The sequence below is a fragment of the Podarcis muralis genome, chromosome 13, assembly GCF_964188315.1.
Source record: "Podarcis muralis chromosome 13, rPodMur119.hap1.1, whole genome shotgun sequence".
Taxonomy (NCBI): Eukaryota; Metazoa; Chordata; class Lepidosauria; order Squamata; family Lacertidae; genus Podarcis; species Podarcis muralis.
The window spans coordinates 3,479,845-3,497,602 of record NC_135667.1 but is presented as its reverse complement, the minus strand read 5'-3'; the positions used below and the strand labels follow the sequence as shown (position 1 = coordinate 3,497,602).

The window sequence follows — 17,758 nt, the reverse complement described above, 5'->3', positions numbered from 1 at the left end:
ATATTGGATGCTGACCCTCACACAGAGACACCAGAACCTCACATCACACGTAGCCTCCGCTCTACCCTACTGAGAGGTATTTATCCTTGTGGGCTGCGATGGGTGGCGGGGTGGGGTGTGGGTTACGGATATGGAGTTGTCTCTTGGACAAAAAGTTTTTTTGTGTGGGACATTGTTGTGAGGGAGTAACCCCTCACAGTGGAGGGTAACCGGCAAAACAATCTGTGAATCAGCAGCACATGTGATTTTGGTGAACAGGAGAGGGATGAAGAATTGGAGGAAGGCCTCATCCCCCACCACACACCTCAGATCCACCCTGTTTCAAAGCCTGATGGTGTGTGGCCTGCAGAACCTGTTTCATCTTAAGTGTTGGTGGGTTCAAATCCAGAAAGGCCAATTATCCTGAAATTAATTAGTCAGCGCTGTGCAGAGTGAAGTGGTGGTTTTTGATCAATTGTTGTAATAAATAGGAGTATTATGCATACTCGAAGGGCTGCCAGTCTCTAGATGTACCTCCCTGTTTGTTAAGATTTTCAGAGGAGGGTGGGGCCCTAGTTGCAGAATGCTTTCCTCAGGGAAAATTGCCGGTTTGTTATCATCCTTTGGCACCGGGATTTTTTTCTCTCCAAAGCTTTTGAGAAACATTTTAGAAACACTTTTAAAGCTGCTGATGGGTGGTGTGGGGTTGTTGTTTACTTGCTGCTTCTTTTACTCTTTGTACAGTGTTCTCTGGTTGTTTTTCACAACAGCCCTGTATGGTAGGACAGTATTAAAATATCCACATTGCCCATGTCATTGAAGAACCTAAAAGAAGACATGTATTACCCCATCCCCTGTGGAACCTTTTCAAGATAGCATGGGGTGTGTGGGGTGTGTGGCACAGTGTGCCATTTTACCAACGGGGTGGGTAGGGATGGAATGGGAGAGGGGCAGAAGGTTGGTCAAGCGTTGCTTGAAAGGAGAGCATGTTGGGATTGGGTAATTTTCGCCTCTCCTACCCAAACTCCTGTTTCTGATGTAGAACAGCACAGGCTAAGTTAGGGGAAATGTGCGAGCGAGTTGCAACCACACAGCAAATTGTCCTTCTTTCTGAGGACTGCAGACTTCAGTCTGCTGTGACTAATCACCAGCTGATTAACTGGGCGACATCCCCCACCCCACTTAATCAGTGGGTTTGCTGTTGTTGTTGTCGTTTAGTCACGTCCGACTCTTCGTGGCCCCCTGGACCAGAGCGCGCCAGGCCCTCCTGTCTTCCACTGCCTCCCGCAGTTTGGTCAAGCTCATGCTGGTAGCTTGAGTTTAGCAAAGAGCGATGGGTTTAGCAAAGAGCAAAAACTCCAGGATTTGGGCTGTTGAAGGTTGTGTCACTGTCAGGGCCATGTTGATGTTTCACTCAGTCTTCACTGTGTTGCAGTACAACAGCTATTCCCAGCCTGGTGTCTTCCCCCCAACATGTTATGGACTGAAATTCCCCATCAGCCCCAGGAGCTGATAGTAGTTGTAGCCCAACAACATCTGGAAGGCGCCAGGTTGGCATAGTTAGAATTAGAAGATGCTGAGATGGCTTGTGCAGAGTTGGCAGAAATTGTAAGTTACATCTACAGTTACATAATGGGCATCTCTCTTGAAAACCTCGGCAGGGATTTTTCCACTGAGGATGGGCGGTATGCAAATATATTTAAATTTAATTTGCTGCTGAAATACTGGCGAGTTAACCAGTTTTAAAAACCGCTGTCATCTCTCTTGCTGTGTATTATTTATATAGCGTCATCTGTGTGGTTGACACTGTCAAAAATTTACAAGCGGTCCTGTCTCTGTTGTGAGTGAGCTTGCTCCCCCCCAACATCAAATGCTGTAAGGATATAAAAGACTCAGCCTGCCGCTTGACCCCTTCCCCATTCACCATAGTCTTGTGCTCCCTAGAATGCTCCCATAACTGTTCAAGGGGGAAGGGGAGGTCATAGAATGCTTACGTACAGCACCATTTCGGTGTGAGAGAGGGAGAGAGGTCAGATTGGAGGTGGGGGAGGAACTGTGCAAGGCCAGGAAACGCATTTGAGGAGAGAGACGCGGTGCTGGGGAATGTTATGGGAAAGTTACGCTTAAGGGAGAGATGGGTGGAATTAGACTCCTAAAGAAGTGATTTGGTGTGCATCTTCCGTCCATTGAAACTTGTGTAGGAGAGCGTCCTGGTTAATCGAGACCTCCTTCTTAACTGATGTTTGTGTATGGGCTTTGGTGCATTGGCTGATTTAGGGCCCGGACTGGCGTGCAATTCAATGAATTACCTTCCTTACGAGGAATGAGGGGAGACAGGCTGGGAGAGGGCCATTTTTCTAACAACTGGCCCCTTCCTGTGAATTATTGGAATAATAATTTTTGACAAAGGGTGAATAAGGACCCCTTGACAGATCTAATCAAATGGCTGCTCTAGGCCTTGCAGAATCCCCTCTCCCCCATCTTTCTAGGGTTGAATTTCTGGTCTTTGTCAGTTTGTATTTTTCTCTCTCTCCCCTCCACCCCTTCTTTCTTTTATTCTAAAATGTGTGTGTACATAGTTTGTATTCCCCTCCTTTTATTCTAAAATGTATGTGTGCATATATTTTTTAATGGCACAGGAAATGTTACCTTCTTTTGGACATGGTGGATGGGTAGGTCAGTAATCATGGTAGCTAGGTGGTTCCTCTGTGTTCAGGAGAATTGTACCTCTCGGGTTACCTTCATACTTCAGTAGATCTGATCCAGCAGGGCTCAATTATTATTTTATTTACTTAACCAAATTTATATACCTTTTGATTGTAGGAAAAACAGCCAACCCTCTAAGCAGTTTGCAAAAATGTGAAATAAAACATTAAACATCTCAGCAAAAAAGCAGTTAAAAGCAAGCATATCAAAGCATTGGAAAGATGAGTTAAAATCAACAGGAGGTAAAACAGGTGTGATTTCTCTGTGCCTGGAACTGGATAGGCTTGCCTAAACTAAAATGGTTTAAAGAGTACAGCGAAGTTAGCTGCCTGATCTCAATAGCCAGGTAGTTCCAAAATGTGGGGCTGCCATGCTAAAAGATAGATTTCCTACAAGTGCCTAGCAGGTGTTATGTGTAGCAGTGCCAGTTCCACCGATCAAATCAGTCAAGTGGGCATATATGGGGTGTGGCGATCCTGCAAGTATGCTGGTCCCAAGCTGTTAAAGGCTTTATATACTAGTAGTAACACATTGAATTTGGTCCCATAGCAAATGGGCGCAACCAGTACAGATATCTGAACAGGGAGGTGTTATATACATATTCTGGTGTTCTTGTGACCAATTTAGGTTGGTGTAGGAGTAAGTATGGAAATTTGAAAGCCCCCCTCCCCCCCGTTATATAACACACAGATTTATTTATTTTTGCTTGATGTAGCATATATGCAGAACTTGCTCCTTGTAGATCCACAAAAATCAACATTTCTCAGACTATGCGTCAAAGGCCACCACCATTGAGCCTCTGCACTGCAGTCTGCCCCATGGCCATGCAGTAGTCTTTTGACCGGAGGGACACTAGCAGCAGCAGCTCCTCACATGCACAGCACATAGGCGCATGGGAGAGGACAGTTAGAGCATGAGGTGAGAGTGGATCTGTAGCAGGCAAAGATGGATGATGAAGAGAGATAACAGTGTAAATATATATTTTTTAAAGTGAGCCAGCCCACAATTTATGTGCATTCAACTTGTGCACCTTTGACTTTATGCATGTGGCAAATTTAAAAATAAAAAGAGGCGGAAAGGGGTTGGGGTTCCGGGAAAAATGACTTTGGCGATCCCCCCTCCCTCCATTGAACTCAATGGGTTTTGACTATACACAATTTTGGCTTTAGGTGTGATCCCTGGAACATAATAACAACCTCATAAGTTGTGGGCTTACTGTAATACCAAACTGGGAATAGAGAAGAAGGGTCTAAGAAAAGGAAGCTGCTATAAGAGGAAGAAAAGGCCAGAAAAGGGCAACCACAATGATCAAAGGAATGGAGTGAATCCCCTATACTGTATCCCCAAATTCATGGAAGAGAGCGCTGTTGATGGCTACTAGCCATTACGGTTCTGCTTTGCCTCCGCAGTTGGAGGTAACAGTGCTTCTGAATGCCAGTCGCTGGAACCTGCAGGAGCTGGAGAGGGCTCTTGTGCTTGGATCCCGCTTGCAAGTTTCTCGCAAGCTGGCCACTGTGAGAAAAGGATGCTGGACTAGGTGGGCCATTGGCCTGATTAAGCAGGACTCTTCTAATGCTGTTATGTTCTTATGACAGTAAAATGAGCAGGGATGAGCGATGAAAGAAACAGGCACTTTGGGATGGGAGTAAGGTGCAAGTTAACTGCAGCGATGGCTGATAAGCACTGGTGTTAGCTGGCAGGGAGGGAAAGTGTAAAACCAAAAAGGATCCATTAGATGCTGATCCTTTCAAGCCAAACCTGTGATTCCCCACGTGTTGTTGGACGGTTAGCTCCCACCATCTCTGGCCATTGGCCATGCTGACTTCTGGGGTTGCTGGGAGACCAGCAATGTCTAGAAGGCCACAGGGTCCCATTCCTCCAGTCTACGACTGTGCACGGGTTACTCTCTTAAAATGCAGCTAGGTCCTTTTCTCAATTCAGATTGAAAATGGTTTGGAGGGAAATGTGTCAAAATGCAGTATTTCCTAAGAAATGACAGGATAGGTACGGGAGAGATATGGATTGTGTTTAATGTAATGTGCCCACAGCTTCCCCAACCTTTGGTGGGATCAAATGGGATGCAGATTAAATGGGAGTGCATGCCCAGTCTGAAAGACTCAGGATCAGGAAATTGTGCCTAAAATGTGGAAGCTGTTTCCCCGATGCCTCCAGAGCTAAAGTCTCCACTTAGCTGGACTGTGGAACTCCCTGCCACAAGGAAACTGCTGCACCAAAGAGTTAAGCCATTTCCGCAGAGGGATTAGACAGCCGCAGAAAATGCTATCAGTGTTTACCAGCCTATATTGTACCTATTCTCCAGATGTCGCCATTTTGTGGTTGACTCTGCCCCTTGCACCACCATTTTGTGACTGGTCACAAGCAGACCCAGGGAGCAGTGGGGTAGAGTAGAACTTTTCGAGAACCTTGCTCTAAAATATACCAATTTTGTACTTCCTACAGACACGACAATGCCTTTAGTTGTGGTTTAAAACCCTAAAACGGTCTCTCACAGCTGGATAAATCTTTACTATGAACGATTTTAATTCCCTTATATGTAAATCGCTTTGAGACGGTGGGTTAGAAGACAATTAATAAATTAATTATAGGAATGATAATGACAACCAATAAACCTTCAATGGAGAATTCAAGATCCTTTTGTTGGTCAAACTCTTCTGGGTGCAGGGGGCGGTGGGAGAGGCCAACGGGAGCCGAGGCACTTGGGTGTGGGGCAGAATTTCTTGCAGGAGGTTGGAAGAGGATATACCAGAATCCAAGAGGTTTGGGGCAGGGTGAGGGTAGGAAGTGCTGCTAGGTCTTTCAAAGACTCTAAGCCCAGGTCCGTGGCACAAATTACTTGCATTTGCTAATTTGTATGTATGTATGTATGCAATCACACACATTTGAACCTGCTGTCAGAGAAGAGGAGGAAATAAGATTCTCTGGTCCCAGAACTCTGTGTATTGGCCCCTCTCTGCAAATTGAGGGTCTAGGAGGGGCTGGAGTCTCACCTTTTTGGGGGGGTTCAGCTCCCCTGTAAGCAAAGGTTCTTTAAAAAAAAGTTTAATAAAGGAGGGAAGGTGAAGGAGTTCTGGGTCTGGTGCAGAGTCCATGGGGCTCAGCCACCCCCTAACAGCCGTGTGTGTGACAGCCAAGCATGGATGACTTGGCAGAAGAGATGGGGGGGTTTCATCCACACTTCATCTTGTCGCAAGGGGGCTCCCTGCCCCCGCCACACACCACCCCAATAAGCGGGCCTCATGGTAGCCTTGTGGTGGTGTGGGGTGGGCTATAAGATCTGTGACAGAGCAGCTGCCTTGTGTGTAGAAGGTCCCAAGTTCAATTCCCAGTGGCACCTCCCAGGTAGGGTTGGGAGAGACACTCTGCCTGAAACTCTGGAGAGCCACTGCTGCCAGTCAGAGTCCGAAATTCTGAGCTAGATGGACTCCAATGGTCTGACTCAATATCAGCTTCCTTTGTTTCTTTCATTTTAAACCATGGAAACAACATAAAGGCTGTGTGTGTATGTTAACTATCTAGGACCAGTCTGGATAGTTGGCCTTGGTGAAGATTTGACGTTTTCATCCCCAAAAAGTTTTTGATTTGAGTTTCTATTCAAATGAGGCTGCATTTTAATGTTGCATTTCAATCTTGTTTTTAAGTTGTATTTTAATCAATTGTTTTTATACCTGGTGTTAGCCGCCCTGAGCCCGGTCTTGGCTGTGGAGGGCGGGGTATAAATAAAACTTATTATTATTATTACTATTATTATTATTAGGACGCGGGTGGCGCTGTGGGTTAAACCTCAGTGCCTAGGGCTTGCCGATCGCATGGTCGGCAGTTTGAATCCCCCCCGTGGCGGGGTGAGCTCCCGTCTTTCGGTCCCAGCTCCTGCCCACCTAGCACTTCGAAAGCACCCTTAAGTGCAAGTAGATAAATAGGTACCGCTTTACAGCGGGAAGGTAAATGGCGTTTCCGTGTGCTGTGCTGGTGCCGGCTCGCCAAGGCAGCTTCGTCACGCTGGCCACATGACCTGGAAGTGTCTTCGGACAGCGCTGGACCCCGGCCTCTTGAGTGAGATGGGCGCACAACCCTAGAGTCGGACACGACTGGCCCGTACGGGCAGGGGTACCTTTACCTTTTATTATTATTATTATTTCCCTCCCCCACCCCACAGGACTGTAACCCTGGCCCGATTTAGTCCTTGCAGCTGGCTTTAAGCCTTAGAAACCCCTTGTCTTGTCTGACCCTTCAAGAGGCCTATAGAGAATATAGGAACATGGGGTCCTGGACGTGTGGGTTCCCCACCAGAGTCACAGTGTCCACAGCTGTTGGCTGGAGCTGACTGCACTACTTATTTCAACACATGCCCTAACCTAAACTGTGGGATTACAGTGGTACCTCGGGTTACATACGCTTCAGGTTACAGACTCCGCTAACCCAGAAATAGTGCTTCAGGTTAAGAACTTTGCTTCAGGATGAGAACAGAAATTGTGCTCCGGTGGTGCGGCAGCAGCAGGAGGCCCCATTAGCTAAAGTGGTGCTTCAGGTTAAGAACAGTTTCAGGTTAAGTACGGACCTCCAGAACGAATTAAGTACTTAACCCGAGGTACCAGTGTATAACTTTTTAAGCTTGCTAACACATCTTCTCTTTGGAGTGGGGACAGAGCCGGGCCTGGCATGTGGTGTGGTGGGCGCAGATCTCATGGGGCTCATCGGATCACCCGCCCTCACCTTTCCGCAGGGGACTGCTGTGGTGCTTCTAATCCCATCAGAGAGGTGACCTAAGAGGCCTGTCCTGAGAGAAGCCTCCTCCTCCCAATCCAATTAACCTGAGCGCCAGACCAAGGGCTGATAGAGGGCGTGAGGAGGAGGAGGGAGAAAGAGCCACCAGGGGGTGCTGTGCTGCAGGCCTGAGCAAGGGATATTTAGCAGAGGTCTTTTCGGCAGAGCTGCATGGTTGGGGCTCAGTGAGAGCCTGCCGTGGTTGTGCAAAGCTCACTGCGGCGAGGTTTCCGCCATCCCTGCACTTTTTAAGCAGGTGTCTGGCCCCTGCAAAAACCCTTTCGCTGATAACTAGGAGGCTTCTTATTTCCCCCGCTTCCTTCACCTTCTGCCCCTTCTTCTTCTTCTTCCTTTCTCCCTGCCCCCAGGAAAAGCCCCATTGTCGCTTAGCACCCCAAAGTGCCTCCTTTCAGCGTGATAAGGGCGCCACCTGGTGGCTGCTCTTGACACCTGCAGCTCCACAAGGGCATGGTCTCGTTCTGTTCCAGGACTCAGGAGTTCTGCCCCTTCCCCTCCCCCACACCTCCCCATTTGTCCTAATCTAAGCAGGACTCCACTTCGTATCCAGAAAACCTGGGGCTGGGCTCTCTCCAACCCCAAACTGCCCCAGAGAAACAAGGAGCCCGGGGTTCTGGAACAGCTCTTTGGTTAACCCATTGTGCCCCGTTCTTCCTCTAGATTGCCGGATTTTTCCTGCTCCTCGCCCTTTCGCCTCTTTGCTCTCCCTTCCCAAAGAATCCAGGAGACCTTGCTCCCAGAATAATAATAATAATAATAATATGCCTCCCCCTCTTCCCTAAGAGCCCAAGCTCCCAGCTCCCCCCCAACTCCTCCCAGCTCCCCTCTGCCCTAACCTCCTCTGCTCTCTTGAGAACCCAGGCGTCCTGGCGTCCTTCCCCAGCGCCCCCCCCACACCGGAAGTCCAGGTGCCTCCCCCTTTCCCGTTTTCTGCCTGCCTGATGAACGATGCTCAAGAGGGATGGAGCCCCTCAACCCCGCTAGCTTTCCCTCCCTCCCCCCGCTCCCAAAGCCAAACCTGAGCCCTACCACCCGGGACCAGAGAGCGGGGGATCATTGCCTTCTAGCAAGGCAGGAATAGCGAGACTCCATCCTTTCCGGAGGGGAAAACCTCCTTTCTTCGCCGCCGTGCCTCCTTGGCCCCATCAGGCACGTAGAACCCGAACCCGGCTCCATCTGGGCAGCCGTCTGCCTCGCCATCCGCCGCGAGCGAAGGAGAGAGGGGGGAGGCAGTCTGCGTGAGTGAGTGTGTGTGTGTGTGTGTGTGTGTGTGTGTGTGTGTGTGTGTGGAGCGGGGGGGGGGCAGAGAGAAGCTCAGGGATGCTGGGAGTCACAAACAGCCTTTAGCCCCGAAGGGAGGGGGTGCAAACAGTGCTTTCTCGCCGGGGTGGATCGGGCCCCTTGCCCATCGGTGGTCCCCCCAGAGGTGAGCGGAGAGGGATTGCCGGCATCCAGCCATCCGCTGGCCTCCAGATCTATTCCTCCCTCGGTGGAAATTTCCTATTCCACCTGTTTTTCTTTTCCTTCCCTCCCCCTCCTCCTTCCCCCTCCCTCTTTTTTCTTCTTCTCCACCCCCCCCCCCTTTCTCATTGAATTCTTTCTGGCCCATTGAGCACACAGAGAGAGGGAGATTGTTTGGCTTCCTCCCCGCATCTTTTCCGTCCACCTGACGGGGAGCAAGCGAAGGAGGCAGAGAGCGTGAGGGTGGCACGATGATGGTGGTGAGGACGGGAGGGTCCTAAGCAGCCTGCTTGCTCCTTCCACCTCCTTCTGCCAGAGGGGGACATTGTGCCCCCCACCCCATCCAGAGCGAGAGGCGGGTCTGCATCCCGGCAGAGGGGAGCCGAGAGAAAGGGGGCACAGGGGGGAACAATGCCCCCTTTCCCCTAATATTTGCCTGGTGAATTTAAAACCCCTTCCCCCTCCCCTAAAATATATTTTGGTCTTGCTCTGCCAGTTTAGGTGGTCTTAAAAAGAAATTATTGGGGGAGGTATACAAAGAACTTGAAGGGGGCATTCTCCCTCTTTCTCCACCCTCCTGCCACCCTCTGGAGCGTCGCCCCAGGGGGCATCATGTTTGTGTCCGTGTGGTATGCCAAGAAAATGGGGCGAAGGTTTATTAGCAACGTCCGGAAGGCGAAGAGGCAAAGGCACCTGCTCACGGTACGGGGGCTTGGGGGGGGAGCGGGCTGGAGGGGGAGCACCCCTGTCGTGTCAGTGGAGTGGGTGGGATGGGTGAACATGGGGAGGGAGAGAAATCTCAGTTTTGCTTGGGGGGGGGCGTATCAGCAGCAGGGAGGAATAGTGAGGGGGCTGGAGGAGGGGAAAGGTTGGAGTTAGGGGTCTCTGTGGAGTTTGGGGTTAAAAAGTGGGGCATGGTTCAAAGCCACTAGGGCTGCAGCTTGTCTTTTGGGGGTGTGTACAAGCCAGATAGTTTGGGGTGGGGGGAAAGTAAGAAATTAGTTGGAGGAAGGAACAGGGTACTTTTTTGGGGGGGGGAGACAGAGTTCTAGGCGCAAGGGGGAGAGACAGGGTGTGACATGACAGGGGCTTCAGAGGAGAGTCAAAAGGGGCAGTGGTGGGACCTAAAACTCCTGGGTTGGGGGGGCTCAGGGGGAGGGGTGCCTATGGGAAGGGAGCCAGGACTCCAAGGCTAATGAGGGGAGGTGAATGTTTTATTTTCTCCTGGGGTTGATTGGGTTGCAAGACAGCGAGTGAGTGGGAGGTAACCCGGACTCCTGGGTTCTCTGGGAGGTCTGAGCTCCATGGGGCTGGATGGGGGCGGCTTTGGGGTAGTGGTGGTAAACAAATGGTTTTCTGTCTACGTGGGTGGGTGGGAACAGACACAAGGCAGAACGTCCTTTTCCTCTCAGCCCATCTGGCTCTCCGCTCTGGGCCCAGACCCATAGATGGCCTTGTCCTTAACCTCCCCCCCCCCCATCTAATAAATGATACAAGGATTCCCAGGGGTGCAGGATAAGATGGCTGGGAAGGAGATAAAGGAGTGGGGCAGCATTTGAGGGTCTTAGCAGAGCCTTAGGGTTCTGGAAAGTCTGTATTGGAGGGGTGTCCCTGTGGTTGAGTTGGAATGCAAGGAGATTAAGAGGGGCTGAAATAGTGGGGGCAGGGGACTTCATGATAGTCAGGGCATTGGGGGTGTGGGTCATGAGGGGCTGTAGATGTTCTTCAGAAGGCCCATCTCATCTGGAACTCAAAGTGGGGTGGGAGGGTCTGTGAAGAAACTAACCATGACTGGGATTTTTCTGGAAAGGATAGAAGATGAAAAATTGTGCTCTGGACAACAGAATATTGGGGTGCAGGGTATTTATATGTGTGTCTGACTGGATGTGGATGGGTTGCAAGGGATACCCCCAGGAAAAGCTCAGGTCATCTCCCAGATAATTATCTAGGATTGGAAGATTTGGGGTGGGGGTGGGGAGTAGTCCTTTGGCCAGGAATATTGGAGGGTCAGGATTAGAGGGCTGTCAGCCCTTTCAGTTCCCTTTGGGATCTATGTGAATTAAGCAGTGTGTGTGTATATATGAGTGTGTTGGGGGAGCAGGGGAGGGGGGAGGTTGTGCGTCAGCTTTATAGACAGATGGCGTCAGTGTTTATACTGTAAATTTTCCTGAGTTATGAATGGGAGAGTGAAGAAGGACTTTCATGACTTGGGTTCCTGATCAGTTCAGTTTGTTTTTTATGTGCTTTGCTTTTTAATAAAGGGGGGGGGAGCCACCCTTCCCTTCCATTCCCTTTTTGTAGAAGCATTGCAGTTGTTAAAAAAAAAGGTGAATGAATCCTAGCGTCTGATCCCTGTGTGCTACACTCATCCTTGGGCTGCCACCCCCCAAACTAGGCTCTGCTGCCCCAGCTTGACCCTGCCTATCAGGACTACAGCCAGTTGTGTCACCCCATCCCAACTTAATTTAGGTCCTCCCTATCCAGGCTCTCCCCCCCCCCCCAAGGCTCCTAGCAAGACTGCAGCGGCCAGCACCACCATGTTCCTTCTGGAAACTGCATTGCCTCCTGTTGTCGTGGCCTTTTCTAGATCCCTCCATGCCCAGCTGGCAGGGCCGGCTCTGGATCCCGAAGGAGGGTGCATTTAGAAGATTAAAGGCCCCAAATTTGCCTTGGCAGACCTTGCCTGGGATTGCTGCATCGCCTGGCAGGGGGATGGACGCAGCTGCGGAAGGCCTGCTCTGTGGAGATGTGTGTGTGCGGTGGGGGGAGAAGGGCAGCCGTCCTTAAAGGAGGCCTTTTGCCTGCTGGAGCTAGGAATTTGATCCTTGGCACAACTGTTGCCCATGACTTGAGCAGAATTCAGGGGTCTACCTGCTTGTTTATGGGGTGCAGGGAGAGCTGTGAGGGGTTTTTTGGGGAGGTATTGGTGCCCTCTGAATGCCATTTTAAAATGCAGCCATCTTGACATAGGAGACCCTTGTTCGGGATGCAGCCTCTCACCCCACCCCACCCCACCCAGTTTTATATAGCTAACCCTACGTTCTCTTTCTGAGTCTTAGAGCTGGTGCTGATGTTGTGACATGTGGATAATGCTCCCCTCTCCTATGGCAATTGTAGAGTAATCAGAGGACTGGGGAAATGAGGAAGGAAGGAGGGGTCAGAACTCTGGCAGATAAGCTGCCTTGCATGCAGAAGGCTCCAGGTTCAGTTCTTGGCATTTCCTGGGTGGGCTGTGAATGAATGTCCCCTGCCCAAGACTCTGGAGAGCCACAGCTTGTCAGCGTAGACTATACAGCCTTAGATGAAGCCCAAGGGTCTGACTAAATATAAAGCAGCTTCTTAGATTCCTATTACTTTAGACCCCTTCTGCACTATACCTTTACAGCAGTGTCATTCTTCTTTAAACAGTCATGGCTTCCTCTGCAAAATCCTGGAAACTTTGTTAAGGGTGCCGAGAGTTGTTGGAAGACCCCTGTTCCACTCACAGAGCTACAAATCCCAGCGTGGCTTCACCGTCCATCCCACTTCCCTGGGAACGCTGAGGACTGTAGCTTTGGGAGGGGAATAGAGGTCTCGTACCAATTCTCAGCAGCCTTAACAAACCACAGCTCCCGGAAATATTCACCGGAAGCCATGTCTTTTTAAACTGTTATCCTAGAGCTTTGCACTTACAGTGCTGGTGGGGCTGTAGCTCAGTGGTAGAGCAGCTGCTTTGCATTCAGAAGGTCCCAGGTTCAGTTCCCGGCAGTGTATCCAAGTATGGGCTGGGAACGTCCCCTATCTGAAACCCTGAAGAGCTACTGCCAGTGAGAGTTGGCAGCTGGACGGACGAGAGGTTCTGACTTTGTATAAGGCACCTTCTGATATTCCAAGCAGTGTTCAAAACTGGTATATGAAAGCTAGGAGCTCAATGGCACTTAAACCTAGGTTATGGGCACAGCAACGGAATGTCTAGGCACACTTTTTTAATAACAAGAATACAAAGCTGAAAACGAATGAACGGCAGCTAAAATATTATGTTCGTTTTTCTAGTCCTTCCCCTGCCCACCCCCCTAATATTCTTAAGAGGGTTTCTTCTCCAGTCTTCACAGAGCAGCTGGAAGTGGGGAGGCAGAAAAAGGTCCTCCTTTCCTTCCACTCTGCAGTTTTAATCTGAAATCTTAGGCGGTACTGCGCCCAGAGCTCAGAAACTGCTCACTCTAATGAAATTCCCTGTCACAAAATGTGCCTAGAACAACGGGAGTTTTGAACACTGATTCCAAGGTTTAATCTGGACACATCATTCTGTTACTTATATTTTTATAAATATAAATTGATTTTATTTGTTTGTTTTAACAGTGGTAATTCTTGATATATTTTTAACTGCTTTGTGGGTTTCAGCTATATTTTTACCTATAATTTTATCTGCACGTAGTTTGGAGAGCCTTTTAGATCAAACGGTTTATCCATTTTCTTAAAAAAGAAATGCTTCTTTTAAAAATCTCCTGCATCTCCAGGGTTGCTGTTGTTGTTTGAATAATAAAAGCAACAAGTAGGAGGTGATGGGGAAAAGCTCTCCCCCCTCTCTCTGCCAGAGACCCTTCAGGACTCAGAAGGGCTTCCATTCAGAGATGAATCAGAGTTATTCCTCCTTTATACCTTTCCTGAGATTGCATCAGTTAAATTTGTGAACAGGAAAGCTGCCATGAGGGCCTAGTGAAGGAAGTTGAGGCTGAAGATTTTGTGTGTGTGTGTTTGCGACACACAAACACTCCTTAAGGGTTCTCAACTCCCATCATCCTTGGCCACCCTGAGGCTGGGGCTGGTGGGGCCTGTAGTCTGTGAACATCTTAAGGGTGTCCATGTCGTGGAACACTGGATAGTATCGAGTTAGAACTAGAGAGATTTAGGTTCCATTCCTCACTCAGCCATAAAGTGACCTTGGGCCAGGTGTGCTCTCTCTCTCTTTTACCCTACTAGCCTACCTTACAGGGTTGTTTTTGAGGATAAAAATGGAGCAGATCTGTATTCCATCCTAAGCACCTTGGAGGAAAGGTGGGATAAGTAACAGCAGCATAAGTGACCAAATGAATGAATGATAGTTTGCTCGGAGACAGTCAACTTGTGTGTGGGCTATACCTCTGTCTCCTCAAAGTCCCTTCGCAGAAACATTACGTTGGGCAGGGAGGGGGAGAATTCCTGCCCATATTTCTGGTTTTTATTTTTTGGGACAAAGGAACCATCATGCAAGGACTTCTCATCATGAGAACCAGGTGCTGAGACCGAAGTTGACCAGCTGCCTTAATGAGAACTAGAACTTTAGTGACAGTCAGTGCTGGAGTGTTGGCTTATTTGGAATTCTGATATGCAACCTCTTTCAGGGGTGAGAGCAGAAGGCTTTGGATTTATTTGTTCAGTAAGATAAGCCTTACTGGGACGCGGGTGGCGCTGTGGGTTAAACCACAGAGCCTAGGACTTGCTGATCAGAAGGTCAGCGGTTTGAATCCCCGCGTCGGTCCCTGCTCCTGCCAACCTAGCAGTTTGAAAGCACGTCAAAGTGCAAGTAGATAAATAGGTACCGCTCTGGCAGGAAGGTAAACGGCATTTCCGTGTGCTGCTCTGGTTTGCCAGAAGCGGCTTAGTCATGCTGGCCACATGACCTGGAAGCTGTACGCCAGCTCCCTCGGCCAGTAAAGCGAGATGAGTGCCACAACCCCAGAGTCGGTCACGACTGGACCAAATGGTCAGGGGTCCCTTTACCTTTACCTTTAAGATAAGCCTGCTGGATCAGGCCAGTGGCCATCTAGTCCAGCATCTTGTTCTCACACTGGCCAACCAGATTCCCATGGGAAACCTGGAAGCAGGATTTGAACCCTCCTGTGGTTTCCAGCAACTGGTATTCAAAAGTGTTGCTTCCTCCAACTGTGACAGCAGAGCAGAGCTTTTGTGTCCAGTACTCTTTTAAAGGCATCCAGGTTGGTGGCCACCACTGCCTCCTGCGTGAGTGAGTTCCACAGTTTTTACCATGCGTTGCACGAAGAAAGACTTCCTTTTATCCGTCCCAAATCTTCCAGCGTTCAGCCTCGCTGGATGTCCACAAATTCTAGTGCCGGGAGAAAATGAGGGGAAAAAAACCTTTCCCAGTCCACTTTACGTTGGATCCTCGTAAGAGACTCTGCAGCTGCCACGCAGGTCTCCTCTGGGGTAGAGGTAGCCGTTTTATACAAAGCTTTTGATGCAGCTGCTGCTGCTGGCATAGACGGGTGGGTGGAGGGGTAACCAGAGGGGGGGGAGGGAGGCTACCATTTAAAAAAAAAGTTAATGAAATGAAATGAAACTTGTCATGTCTTCAGAACAGAACAAGGCAGCCCTCATTAGCAGCTGTAAATAATTCATGCCAAGGCTCCGTTTGGAGCGAAGCGGATTTACTGCCTCCCCACCCCTCCCCGCTGTTCTCCTCTCCGAAGAAGGAAAAAGTGGGTTGCGGGCAGAAAGACTTTTTAAAAATACACCCCCAGGAGATCCAGGGGGCGGTGTTTCTAGAGGGCGGGTGCAGCCGGGGAGAGGGGGAGAGGAGGCTGGGAACGAAAGGTCCCTCTTGAGTTTTCTTCTCCGACCTTGGATGCTGCCAGAGTGATGTAACTCCTTCAAATCTGGGCCTCCCCGTGGCCCAAAAGCACAGCCACATGGGGGAAGGGTGTCGGCCGCCCTGCCCCTGATCTCCACATGGTCAGCTTTCCTTCCGCATGGCAGACCCTGCAGCCCTGATTCCCCCTGTTTGCTCTCTTCCTGCCTGCCCTGGTTTTAAAATGAAAGCCCTAGAAAATGTGATTGCACAGTAGGATACTTCTGAGCATGTTCAGAATGCTTTTTCTCTTGTGAAGCTGCAGAACTCCCCGTCCATCTTCAGGAATGTACAGGTGACGTGAGAAGGGATTTCTGGCTGGCTTTTACCTACTTTCATTCTTAAAAAAAAGATAAATTGAATGTGAGGATTAAATGCTGTGGGTATTGACCGTAGAATGGTTAATGGTTCTGGTGAGCTGAATGTAATTGCCAGGGGTATCTATATTGCTTTTTATCAGTTCCTTGGGCAGGTTGTTTTTTTTTTTTTTTTTTACATAAAGGGGTTTCCTTCACCCACCGCTGACCTCAATACTGACTTCATCGTGATTAGCTCCTGTGGTCTGCATTAAGAGGCATTAAATCTCTTTTCTCTTCTGGTACTTTTAAGCTGTTGGTGTAATTGAACTATAATATATGCGTGTACCGTCTGTGTGTTGTGCTGGTGCACCCTCCTGCTATATCTTTGTGTGTGTGTGTGTGTGTGTGTGTGTGTGTGTGTGTGGTTAACCTGTGTATCACCAGTGGCATCTCAAACACAGTAGAAAACTTCGCTGTGTAAACAAATAACAGCAAATCCTGGCATGTAGAAACTTAGTGTGTCAGGGAAAAGTGTTCCAGCGTAGCCCTTCCCTAAGAGGCTGGTTATCTTGTGCTAGTGCATCCTCCAATTATATATATCTGTGTGTGCGCATGCATGCGCATCTGTGAGCTGCAGAGAGTGCTGCATCTAAGCTTCCAGTTCTCAGGGAGATAGTTAACCTGTGTGTGGCTTGCGGCATCTCACATGCAGCTGAACACCTCTGTGTAAAAAAAACAAACCTACCAACAAATCCCTGCATGCAGAAGCTTAGCATGTCAGGGGAAAGTATTCCAGCATAGCCTTCCCCTAAGATGCAAGTTACCTTTACACAGCAGGAACTTTCTGTACAGAGGAATATTCAGTTGTGAAACTCCCCATTTGCAGGTTGAAAGTGGTATCAATTAGATACAGGTTTATCCCTTCTGGAGGATCTAGACCAAACTGATTTTATTTTTTATTTTTTGCTTGAGACAGCATTCTCCTGTTGCTTTGGACCACAACTCCCATCAGCTTCAGCCAGCAGGTTGCCTTAAATGCCCTTTAGCCCTTCTTCTGCTACGCTACAGCAGGGATAATCAGGGATGATGGAAGTTGTAGTCTAGCAACCTCTGGAAAGCAATACTAATATGCTTTGCACTTCCTAGTCTTAGCCTACATGTGACATCCAGCACAGCCTCCACTTACACATAATATCTAGCATAGCTCATCTCTCTCCTCACCCTGAGATTCATGAAAACACATCTTCAAACCGTGCTGGCCAGGGCTGATGGGATTCATAGTCCCAAAAAAAGTCGGGCGGTAGTGAAGGTTGATATAAGATTTGCAGCATAGGCCTCGCAGGTGTGTGTGACTTAGGGATGCACAAGATTCCTGTACACAGAGCCTTGGAGACCTAGGTGTCCTTGTGTTGACGCCATCTTCTTCTGATATCGGCACCATGTTTGTTCAGCTCTGTGCCCGCGGCTTCTTGTGGCATGGCCGGTGTTCCTTGGGACTGTGTGTGTGGGCGTTCTTAGCCTCTTGTGCGCTCAGCCTCTTTGCAGCTGTCGGTCGGGGAGCCACACAATGCCTCTCGTTCTCAGGGCCATGCGTTTGTAGTGCACCTTGTGGCCCAGTGTGCTGTGCTGGTGCAGTGTGCGTCACTGATTGTGTGCTGGTGTGGAGCAGGGAGACGTGGCCTCTTGTGCAGCAACGCAACTCTTCTTTGGAGTAAGTGTGTGCTGTGTTGTTGCCTGGTTGCAGTAATTTACAGGCGATGTGTATTTCATGTTCAGTGCCCTGGGGGCTGTGCTTTGCTTGAGGATCTGTGCTGTTTGCATGCTCCTTGTATGAGCCAAACATCTGTGGCTTACATGTCTCCTGGTTTTGCATGTGGATTGTTTGTGTCTGTTTAGATGTCTACTTTCC

At 49.3% G+C, this 17,758-nt stretch overlaps 1 protein-coding gene across 17 annotated transcripts in view; it reads left to right on the top strand.

Moving 5' to 3' along the window:
• Nucleotides 1-17,758, top strand: part of DLG4 (discs large MAGUK scaffold protein 4) — a 128,162-nt gene that overhangs the window by 80,698 nt on the left and 29,706 nt on the right. Inside the window, exon 1 of one of the 17 annotated variants that reach the window (XM_077916813.1) lies at nucleotides 8,415-8,634. The exons of 12 other annotated variants lie outside the window; for them this stretch is intronic. Coding sequence is in view for 2 of the 5 variants with exons in the window: in XM_077916810.1 (XP_077772936.1) it covers nucleotides 9,559-9,648 (90 nt within the window). In the remaining 3 variants the exon portion in view is untranslated. Of the gene's footprint in view, nucleotides 1-8,414; nucleotides 8,635-8,802; nucleotides 8,912-8,939; nucleotides 9,649-15,539; nucleotides 15,846-17,758 lie in introns of those variants that run through there. 4 more of the 17 variants (XM_077916814.1, XM_077916810.1, XM_077916811.1 and 1 more) reach the window with 4 other exon arrangements.